The 12549-nt window shown below is 33.8% G+C and overlaps 1 protein-coding gene across 1 annotated transcript in view; it reads right to left on the bottom strand.

Moving 5' to 3' along the window:
• Nucleotides 1-755: 755 nt before the first annotated feature.
• Nucleotides 756-12549, bottom strand: part of LOC139846812 (disease resistance protein At4g27190-like) — a 38718-nt gene continuing 26924 nt past the window's right edge. The window contains exons 3-7 of the mRNA XM_071836380.1: nt 3754-4056; nt 3006-3641; nt 1560-2319; nt 1383-1451; nt 756-989 (exon numbers count right to left, since the gene is read on the bottom strand). Coding sequence (XP_071692481.1) covers nt 1438-1451; nt 1560-2319; nt 3006-3641; nt 3754-4056 — 1713 coding nt within the window. The 3' untranslated portion in view covers nt 756-989; nt 1383-1437. The remainder of the gene's footprint in view (nt 990-1382; nt 1452-1559; nt 2320-3005; nt 3642-3753; nt 4057-12549) is intronic.

Raw genomic sequence — 12549 nt, 5'->3', positions numbered from 1 at the left:
ACTTCATCATAACCGGTAACAAGTGCTACCAGTGAAATAAACCCGTATAGTTTAAGCTCATCTAGATAAGTCCATCTAGTGTAAAAAGGTGTACTTGTGACACCCTTTGATTTTATTTATTTATTTATTTATTTATTTTTATTATTATTTTATTTTTTTATTTTTTTGCTACCTCTCGGCCCATCTCATACTTCTGCTACAAGTGACTACGATTATGAGATCTAACACTATTGCAATGGATAAAATATATATTAGGTTGTCCTACGAATAGCACGTGTCCATTATCCGTAGTGTAGCAAACCATATGTCTGACTAGTTCTTGTGAATGTTAGCATTTGGTTTAAAAGTTACTAGGTGAATCATTTATCGGGCCACTGAGGTTATGTTGCCATTGGGAGGTTGTGGTGAAATGGTCTTGAGTTTGTTGGTTGTCTACTCTAGCTAAGAGGTACATATAAATAAAATTATAGATGGTGTATGAGACACTATCATGGTAGAAAGTCTTGGGATGATTAATCAACAACAATGAATTGTATCTGACGGTAGCAAGGAAATTTACTGAAGGATTAGCAGCTATAATAATTAAATCATACTCAGAAAAGGAAGATAATTACCGAAATTAATTCAAAATAACAAAATCCCAACACATATGCAGGTGATATAACCAAAGTCAAAATCATTTCAAAAACCAACACAAACAAGTCATAAAGTTACAACTTTAACAAGTACATAATCATTTATTTATACAACACGCAGAACAAGAAAGAAGTGCACACCATGTTTTCTACGTAATACATAAATTAAGTTCTGGATAAGAAAAGAAAAATAACAGTTGAAACATGTCCACAAATATAGAAGACACCATTATTAACAAACCAGTAACATCGAATAAGGTATTATTAACAAGCAGAGTGTTCAAGTTTCTAGTCTCCTACCTTCACTGTTTCTGTTCTCAAAACACACCGAACCTTCAACATACCCTCCAGCCACTGAAAAAATTATATTAAAAACAGACCATGTTATTTTAAGCGGAAATCATGCGAACATTCACGTTATCTTTAAATTATGAGTCTTACAAATATCCTTTAAAAAACATATGTTATATATACTAAACTATTAACCACATAGGTTCTTAAAAGATACACTGAAGTTCATCAACAGACATTTCATCAAACACAAGCTCTGCATTTTCAGTGAACACAGGTTCCAGATATAATTACATAAAAACGAATGACTTGTGAAGAATGGTTTAAAGATCTGATGGATGAACATGCGGATGTAAAATATTATTGAGACTTTAAATTCATTTTTATTTTTATCACCAAGGAGAACGCAAAAGTATATCTTTTTCTAACTGACCAGAGAATAAAAAGAGAATTCACCTTTTATTAAAGAATATTTGCTATTAGTAGTCCTCCAAATCAGATGCCATAATCATCAAAATGTTCTCCCTGGAGTAATCCATAAAAAATAGAAAGTGATTGAAGGTTTTAACAATACATATATATAGCTAAACCTATATATACATAATGACAAGTTCTACATAATCAATGAATTACCTCTTGTTTTTTTGGTGATTATAAAGGCGTTGATGTCTTCTTCCCTCCCTACATTAACGATACCTGAGGTTGTCTCAATTACTTTGAGGCATGGAGCAGCCACACGTCCATCGGTAAAGATTTCTATATTTCGGCAATTTTTGATTACCAAGGTAGTGAGTGATGGCAATGAAACATCCACCTCCTTATTCCCCAAGTAAAATCCTTTGAGGAAATAAAGACGTTCAAGTTTTAAAGACTTTAGACAAGGAAACGTTATAATCTCTCTTTCCTCTTCCTTTGAATCATCATCATCATCATCATCTTCTTCTTCTTCTTTAACAACTACCTTGGAACACTCACATTCAGTTATATGTAGGTCTTGGAGTTGCATGAGACTACCAACCATTGAACTTGTTAATACATATTCTAACCCAGAACCAGCATTAGATATAGAAATTCTTGTGAGGTTTGGAAACTCCAATTTCGTCCACTGATTGCTCTTCCATATACACTTGAGTGATGGTACAAACTCTAATTCCACTTCTTTTAGTTTCGGAAACTTGACAACAGTTTGCGATTTGCTAGTTAATTCCTTATCTGACACTTCTTCTGATTCTACTTTAAACACCGCATCTACGCATTTACAATTCTTAACACGAACCTTTTCAAGGTTTTGAAATTGTAGCAACTCGTTGGATGCAATTATCTCTTCAAATGCGTCATTGTCTTCTACATTCAGTTCAGACAAAATTCCGGCTTCTAAACTTATGACTGGGATCTGCACAGCACTCCCACAAAGAAGAAAAATGCATTAAAGGCCCGGTAAAGATCAACACTTTGATTTTATGATACTAATGTACTACTACTTGTCATACTTCTTAAGCATGCACAATATTTTTTTTAACAGCGGTTTGAGATCACCTAGAGGGACTAAACCATGACGCGACCATCTCCCGCAGTTGCATAACCTATCCCCAACTGGGGGCCGGTAAAACCCCCCTCCCGTGCCCCCAACTCAATGTGCGAAATGCGACTTTGGGTGGATTTCAAGGTCAGAGAATAATCTTGTGTGCAATGTTGTAGTCCCCGGGAGTCGAACTCCTGACTTCTAACAAAGAGTGTCACACCACTACCACTTGAACTACAACACAAGGTTTTAAGCATGCACAATATTGGTATACATCTAATATCTATTCAAGGTTCCTTACACATAACATAAAGTACATTTTTTAATTCAAGGTATTATATGAAGTTTTTACTTATTTCTACAACCAATCAGGATAACTTTCACATAAAATCAGTATCAATTAGTTTAGCCACTTTTTTTTTAAGGCAAGGCCTCAAAGTGTAGCTATTGGGGATTGAACTTGTGTCTCCATTGGAGATTCCCAAGCATCCAACATGAGTATAGCCACTTTGCTTGGAGATTTATTGGTTTGACGATGAAAAATGTAAAAAGAATACCTGATGTGAATTGGTTGTCACATAGAAGTTATGCCATTCAGGACTATAATTGCCGAATATTGAGTTTATGTACTTGAGCTTCGGAGCTGTTGACTTGCCAGATGTGAAAGCCACCAGTTTTGGGCATTTCATTACCTTAACATCATCCAATAATGGCCATTTGAATTCACCCATACCCAAAAAGAAACCTTCAAGCTTTGGTAGACAGACTAGTTCAATTGATTTTAGATATGGAAATTTCACAACCTTAGGTGCCAGTGGTTGCTCTGCTTCTTCTTCTTCTTCCTTCAAAATCACTTTCATTTCCTTACACTTGCGTAATGATATCTCTTCAAGTTTAGTAAGGCTTTCAAGTGTGGAACATGTCAATATATGTTCCAAGCTGTTACAATTGATTATATGCATTCTCTTTAGGTTCGGCAGTTTATGAGTACTAAGGCCACCACTATTGTTGATATGTGTAGTTGCACACACCTCCTTCATGCTGTTGCAATCGTTTATGCTCAGTTCTTCAACCTTTACCATTTGCCCTGCTACATGCGATGGAATCACATGTGACAGAGAAGGGCATTCGATTACATTTATGTATCTTGGGTACTGGCATAAGGACCAATGAACGACACCCCCTTGAGAATACTGCAGCAAATGGAATACTCAATTGTAACAAGTTATATACATAAACACGCTTATTGCTTTATCAAATCCTAATAGCTTACTGTACTAAATAAATAAGTAGTTGAACTCATACCTCAAGTTGATCAGGAATGACATTTTTTGTACCCTTGACAACACCACCACCACCATCCTTGAGACTTGGCAGAAAAGAAAGCTCAAGTGAATCAAGATGAGGGAACAAAGTTGTGGTTTCAGGTGCGGTCATCTCTTCATTATCATCTCCGTTTGAAACAACTTCCTCCATACCATCACAGTGACTAAGTTCGACTTCCTTTAGGTTGGAAAGATGTGTCGCCATGAGAGGTGAAAACAAATACTTAACGTTCTTGCATTCATCCAATTTTATGCTCGAGAGGTTGGGGAACAAAGAAAGTGGCTGTTGATGATGAATAAATAGTTAATTTTTTATTTATTATCTATATATACTTGTACCGATAGACAAAACACTATTTCACTATTTAACAATAGTAATCAGGGGTGTTTTCATCATTTCACTTTTTTTTTTGTTTTTTTGTCTCCAACGATAAAAGAAGCAATTTTCGTAAAAGAACCAACCCTTCAATGTTATCAAAAGATGTCGAAAAAAATTCCTTTTTTACAAAAGATTCAACTAACTTTTTTTTTTTCTCTCTTTTCTTCCTCAACGATAAAAAAGGCAACTTTCATAAAATGAACAACCCTTCAATGCTACCAAAAGATGTCGAAAAACATTCTTTTTTACAAAATAGATCAACTAACTTAAAAAAAAAAAACAAATAAGCAACTTTCACAAAAGGAACAACCATTTAACGTTAGATGTCGAAAAAAATTCTTTTTTATAAAATAGATCAAGACTTTTTTTTAACTCGCATTCAAAACGGAACCCCCGGCGCGAAGCGAGGGCTCCACAACTAGTTATTACTCCATATCCATTATTATTACTCCATATATATATATATATATATATATATATATATATATATATATATATATATATATATATATATATATATATATATATATATAGTGGTAGGATCAAGGGAGAAGTAACCAATCGGGGGGAAGCAAAATGTTTTTTTTTTGTTTTTTGAAAAAACTTTGTTCACGAACATTATAGATTGGATTAAAATATGAACATTTAATAAATGCACTTTGTGATAAATGTTTTTATTTTGGCGGAAAAACGCTCGAAGAAGTAATATATAACAATTATCGTGTTTTTCGAGCGTACGTTGAGGTTTAGATATTAGGGTTTATAGGGTTTAGATATTAGGGTTTAGAAATTTAGGGTTTAGGGTTTAGATTTAGGGTTTAGATTTATGATTTAGATTGAGTTTTTAACACGAACGGTTTAGAGTTTAGGGTTTAGGGTTTGGTGTTTTGGGTTTATGGAATAAACTCAAAACCCTAAACGCTAAACTCTAAATCTGGCTAAATTTTACTTCACAAAACATGAAAAAAACGTTAACATTCTTCACGAACAATATTATCTTGAATGTTACTTTTGTCAATCGTTTTCCCGCCAAAATAATAACATTCATCACGAAGTGTCTTTTCTAAATGTTCATATTTTCATCCAATCTATAATGTTCGTGAACAAAGTTTTTTCAAAAAACGAAGAAAAAAAAAATTTGCTTCCCCCGATTGGTTACTTCCCCATTGAACCTGCCCCTATATATATATATATATATATATATATATATATATATATATATATATATATATATATATATATATATATATATATAATTAGAAGTGACGAAATAATATAAAATTTTAATTGGAGGGAAACTCATAGACCCAAACTAAACGGGGGATGATTCTCACACACACTTTTTTGATCCTCACACACCAATTGAGTATTATTAGAAGAGTAAAAGGTTAAAATAGGTGTGTGAGGATCAAAAAAGTGTATGTGAGAATCATTCCCCCAAACTAAATGGAGTAAATAATACGGACTAATTAATACTGTAGTTTATTGGGTTCCAAGATTGGCACAATACACAGAAAAGCTAAAATATATGGTAGATTCTATTCTCATAATAATTGTCAAAGACCTACAATAGTATTATTAGTATTAATCATTCATATTCATATTCATATTTTGTCTCTAAAGTAAATCCAAATCAAAAGGTACTGATGTTATTATGTGTTATTATGTTGGGAAAACAATAATCAAACCCAACTTTATGAATCTATTAATCTAATGAGTCAAAGTTGAAATTATGATAATTAATAACTTGCTAGAATAGAAGTTTAGTAAACAAAATATGAACAAAGAATGTACAAACTTGAAGTGTATTGTAAATGGTTTTTCTTATTTTCAAATGTTACATACTACCTCTTTAAATACAAGAGAAATATTAAATGCATAATAAATGCAAACCAACTATACTTAAGAAACATTAAATGCTAGATATAAAAGAGATATCCTACAATCTCTATATTAAATGCAAGATATCTATAATTTGAAAATATCCCATAAATTAAGGGATTGTAATATCCCATAAATCAAGGAATTATGTTGCACTAATTTTAACACTCCCCCTTAGTGCAAACTCTCGATCAAAAATCCCCAACGCTTCTCGAAATTCCATGAACTTAGTTTTCATTAGAGCTTTAGTAAAGATGTCGGCTACTTGAGCATTTGTCGTTATGTTTGCTAGCTCGATCTCCCCGCTAAGAACCTTTTCACGAATAAAATGATATCTCATTTCTATATGCTTAGTACGGGCATGAAACACGGGATTCGAAGCAAGCTTGATTTCACTTTCGTTGTCACATTTCAATTTGACAACATAATCTACTTTTTCAAGTATGTCACCAATCAATCTTCTTAACCAAATACATTCTTGAGCCGCCATTGTTGCAGCTATGTATTCCGCTTCCGTGCTAGACAAAGCAACAACATCTTGCTTCTTGCTACACCATGAAATAACAGCGGAACCCATGTTAAAACAGTAACCGGAAGTTGAATGGCGATCATTTGCGTCTCCCATCCAATCTGCATCCACGAAACTATTTAACAAAACATTATCACACTTCTTATACCACGAGCCGTGGTTTATTGATCCTTTCACATAACGAAGGATCCTTTTTGCTGCATCAAGATGAACATTAGTTGGACATTGCATAAATTGTGAAACAATGCCAACCGAGTAAGCAATTTCCGGCCTTGTGATGGTTAGATAGATCAAACTCCCAACCATTTGTCGGACAACTTCACATCCTTAAGCTCTTTTCCTTGATCTTTCTTCATTTTGAGGTTTGGTTCCATTGGAGTAGTCATAGGCTTTGACTCCCCCATGTTGAAACGTTCCAAGAGACTTCTTGCATAATCTCTTTGAGAGATAAAGTATCCGTTTTCTAATTTATCAACTTCCAAGCCAAGAAAACATCCAATCTCTCCCAGATTCTTCATTTCAAAACGAGAAAGATCGTCACTTAAACGAGAGATTTCTGACTCATTTCCTCCGGTGATAATCATATCATCAACATATAATAACACCAAAACATGGAAACCTGATTCTTTCTTTACAAACAAACTAGAATCCGCATCAGAAACCTTAAAACCACAAAAGACAAGGTATTGTGCAACCTTACCATACCAAGCTCTCGGAGCTTGTTTCAAGCCATAAAGAGCTTTTTTTAACAGGCCCACATATTCTGAAAATTGATTTGAAATGAACCCAATAGGTTGTTCCATGAACACCTCGCGATCAAGCTCTCCATATAGAAAAGCATTCTTCACATCAAGTTGCCACAATTTCCACCCTTTGTAAGCCGCTAGTGAGATTATTGTTCTCACCGTTACCATTTTAGCCACGGGGCTAAAAGTTTCCTCATAATCAAGCCCATAACTTTGACAAAAGCCACGAGCCACCAATCGAGCCTTGAACCTATTAATGGTTCCATCCGAGTTCTTCTTCAAACGGTAGACCCATTTGCAAGTAACCGGTTTACATGCTTCCGGTTTCTTGATAAGCTCCCAAGTTTCATTCTTTTCCAATGCATCAATCTCCTCTTGCATTGCTTTTCTCCAATCCGGAGAATCTTTAGCTTCTTCATAACATGTTGGTTCTTCAGTTAAGCCACCTGAAAAGAAACAAGTTGTGACTGTGTTCACCTCATAGTCACTTAGATGTTTTGGTTGTCTCTTTTCTCTTGTTGACCTTCTAACTTGAGTTGGTACTTCTTCACTAGGTGTCTCTTCTTGAGTTTGAGAAACACCATCATTCTCACTTTCTTCTTGAGTGTCGAAGCTAGGAAACATAAATTTGTAATCTCTATTTTCTTCACCATTTTTGCTTGATTCATAAAATTGAGAGGACACTTCATCAAATACCACATCTCTTGAAGTGGTGAACTTCTTTGTTTCTAGATCCATACACCTCCAACCTTTCCTGTGAGAATCATAACCAACAAAAATACACCTTCGAGCTTTTGGGTCAAGTTTGGTTCGGTTAGATTTTGGAACATGAACATAACAAATAGAACCAAACACCCTAAAATAGCTTACATTAGACTTTTCACCATAAGCTAGCTCAAAAGATGATTTTTGTGTACCTGGCCAAGATGGTAACCGATTAGACACATGACAATCACATTGAAGTGCTTCCGCCCATAGCTCCCTAGGCAACCCCTTGTCATGTAACCAAGATAAGCATATTGAAACAAGGTAAGCAATCTTTCTTTCTGAAACCCCATTTTGTTGTGGAGTATCCGGACAAGTCATTTGGCGAGAAATACCATTCGTTTTACATTAAGTAAAGAAATCATTTGACATGAATTCTCCACCATTATCACTCCTAAGAGCTTTTACCTTTCTCCCAAATTCTGATTCTACCGCTTCTTTGAATTCTATAAACTTTGATGAAGCTTCGCTTTTCTCCTTTAGGAATTTCACCCAAGTAAACCGAGAATAGTCATCAATAAACACCATGACATAGCAATGACCGCTATAACTTGGTGTTTTTATTGGCCCCATCAAGTCCGTATGAATCAAGTCAAGCAAACCTTGTTTTCGATTTGTTGACTTCTTATATGGAAGTCGGTGTGACTTTCCATATTGACATCCTTGGCATATTACTTCCTCACGAACATTCTTTAATTGAGGAATTCCATCAACTAGTTTATGTGAGAATATCTTTTGCAACATTTGATATCCCACATGGCCTAGTCTAGCATGCCAAATAGCTCCGTTGTCGGTTTGACTTGTTTTCTTCACATAAGCCACACCTGCGGACAACACAAACAAAGAACCTTTCTTTTCTCCCGTGAAAAGAACATCACCCACAATCTCCTTGAAATTCTCAAGGACCTTCACATCCGTTGGACCAAAAAGAACATATTTTCCAGATTCGGTAATTTGAGGTACCGAAACTAGATTCTTGGTCAATTTAGGAACAAGATAAACATCTTCCAAAGTAAAAGTATTATTATTAACATCAATAATAGCATTACCTTCCTTTTTAACCAGATGAGTTGAGTTGTCGGCCGTGATTACAACTCGATTTTGATTGTGATCTCTAACGTCATGAAGAAGAGTTCCATCACCGGTCACAAGATGAGAGCAACCCGAATCAATAATCCATTGAATCTTCTTAACAATCGTATCAACGGTAAAACATTGCTCCCATTTGACTTCATCATCATCGTTGCTTGAACAAGCCGCGTTTGCTTTTGTGACTTTAGAACGACAATATTTCTTGATGTGACCAACCTTCCCGCACTTGTAACATGTGGGAGGTTTCTTTTCATAGTTACTTTTGTAACTAGCTTGCTCTTCTTCTTTTTCTTTGCTAGAAGAACTTTTCTTGAAGTTCTTCCCTTTTGAAAATAATACCGCATCATTTTCAAATCCTTTAGCCATTTGCTTGGCCAAAACTTCTTGATTAGAGAGCAAATTCTCTAATTCTTCAACCGAAGGTTGAGTAGACCACCCCTGTATAGAGGTTATGAACGGAACATACTCTTTCTTCAAACCACGAATTAAATATCTTCGCAACCGAGATTCACTAATTTTCTCGTTTGTATCAATCTCTGAAATTTCAGAACAAAGAGTTTTCACCCGTATGAAATATTCAGAAATTGACATACCTTCTTGTCTTAAGATTGCTAACTCATTTTCCAAGAATTGCAACCGTGCGGTATTCTTCTTGGTAAAGAGTTTCTCAAGAGTATCCCAAACCTTCTTTGGCGAGTTAAGATCACGAACGTGTTCTATGAACTCTCTGCTAATTGATGTCCTCAACGCAAAGAGAGCCTTCCCACACTTAATCTTCCATTTTCTTCGTGACTCGCCTTGCTCAAGAGTTTCTACGGGAATTATAGCATCGCTTTCGGCCACAAGTTCCCATAGATCTTGACCTTGAAGATAAGCCTCCATACACATGTTCCAATACTTGTAGTTGTTGCCTACAAGTCTTTCCATACCATTGAACATACCTCCATTGTTTACATTTGAGACTTCCATTTTTGATTAGCAAGAAATTAGTTTACACTTTGAGTAATTGCACACAAAGTTTAACTTAGGGCTAAACTTATAACCAAGTTTATAACCAAGCTCTGATACCATATGATAATTAATAACTTGCTAAAATAGAAGTTTAGTAAACAAAATATGAACAAAGAATGTACAAACTTGAAGTGTATTGTAAATGGTTTTCCTTATTTTCAAATGTTACATACTACCTCTTTAAATACAAGAGAAATATTAAATGCATAATAAATGCAAACCAACTATACCTAAGAAACATTAAATGCTAGATATAAAAGAGAGATCCTACAATCTCTATATTAAATGCAAGATATATATAATTTGGAAATATCCCATAAATTAAGGGATTGTAATATCCCATAAATCAAGGGATTATGTTGCACTAATTTTAACAGAAATATGCATAAAACTGGTAAGTAAAAATCTAGATTATCTAAGAGTTAGTCTGGATCCAAGAAAACCACGATTTAAGAAAACCACGATTCCATATTAACTCACGTGATCCAGATAGATAAAGTCGCGCATGGGAAGTTCTTCTGAGTTAATGGAATGAAACAGATATGAAGATCACACTCAGATTGAAAAAAATATATCTAGAAGAGAATATAATATATTATAGTATTCAAAGACCCATCAAATACAATCATCAAGATTACTTTAACACGTGACATTCAGATATGGGATCTGAAATGGAATAAACACGTCACAACTTGTATTCATTCCTCAGTTCTTACAATTTTATATATATATATATATATATATATATATATATATATATATATATATATATATATATATATATATATATATATATATATATATTGATAATGCTAAAAACGAACATATATTTCATAGCATTATCCTTCAAGGAAGACAAGCTTTTGGTTGCAATTGTTCTATTTACAAGTGATATTCGTTTAAATAATAAAAGGTGAAGACAAAAGACAGATTCGACGATTTGAAGACGCAAACGACCAAAAAGCTAAAAAGTAAAAAGTACAATCCAAGTGGTTCAATTTATTGATGAGAAACGTCTCAAAATTACAAAAGTACAAGTCGTAAAACGCAAAGTACAAGATATTAAATAGTACGCAAGGACGTTCGAAAATCCGGAACCTAGACATGAACCAACTATCAACGCGCGACGCAACGGACCTAAAATTACGAGTCAACTATGCACAAGAATATAATATAATATATATAATTATATAAAATTATATATATTATATTATATATTATTAAATAAAACGTCGGCAAATAAGAAAACAAAAGTATGTGAGCTGTCCCAGGCGTCCATGCGATCGCATGGCCAGAAGGCACAAAACTCATGCACTCGCATGAGTTACTGTAGCAGGCCAAGTTCTATAAAAAGTCAGTTTTTCGGATGAGTTATGTACAATATAATTCAATCTCTCACTCTCAAATATATATTTATATTTATATTTTAATTATAATTTTAATATTAAAGTTTAATAATAATAAGGTTATAGTGGCGAATGTTGTAAGTGTGTAAGTCGAAATTCTGTCCGTGTAACGCTACACTATTAATACTCATTGTAAGTTATGTTCAACCTTTTTAAATTAATGTCTCGTAACTAAGTTATTATTATGCTTATTTAAGCCAAAATAATCGTGATGTTGGACTAAAAATTAAGATTGGGTTATTAGATTTTGTACCATAATTTGGGTTTGGACAAAAGACCGACACTTGTGGACAATGGACTATGACTATTAATAGATAGGGGATATTGTCTAATTGCGACAACTCATTGGAACCTGTCGAACCTATCTTCAAATTAGTTAATCTAATAATTATTAAAATGATTATGTATGTCCTATTTAGTGACGTTTATACGACATCTTTTACGATCATTTAATTAATTATGTGGGTTGAGTAATTGATTATTCATTCTGATCAAGTGGGTAAATTAATATTCATATCTCATTAAAATAGGGGTGGATTACATACAAGGATAATTGGTGTAATTGTTAACAAAGTAATAAAACCTTGGATTACACGCAGTCGATAACCTGGTGTAATTATTAAATAAAGTATTAAAACCTTGTTACAGTTCGAATCCCTAATTAGTTGGAATATTTGACTTCGGGAATAAGATTAATTTGAAGAGCATTTTATAATTATGACCGATGGACTATTATGGACAAAAACCAAATAGGTATCAAATAATCCAGGACAAAGGACAATTAACCCGGGTAACAATTAATTAAAATCAAAACGTCAAACATCATGATTACGGATATTTAAATAAGCATAATACTTTTATTTCATATTTCATCGTACCTTTATTTACTGTCATTTTAATTACTGCAATTTACTTTATTGCAATTTAAATTCTGTCATTTATATTATCGTCATTTATCTTTATGCTT

The sequence above is a fragment of the Rutidosis leptorrhynchoides genome, chromosome 1 (genome assembly GCF_046630445.1).
Source record: "Rutidosis leptorrhynchoides isolate AG116_Rl617_1_P2 chromosome 1, CSIRO_AGI_Rlap_v1, whole genome shotgun sequence".
Classification (NCBI taxonomy): Eukaryota; Viridiplantae; Streptophyta; class Magnoliopsida; order Asterales; family Asteraceae; genus Rutidosis; species Rutidosis leptorrhynchoides.
Note: the sequence above shows the minus strand (reverse complement) of the source record. Positions and strands in the feature narration are given on the sequence as shown.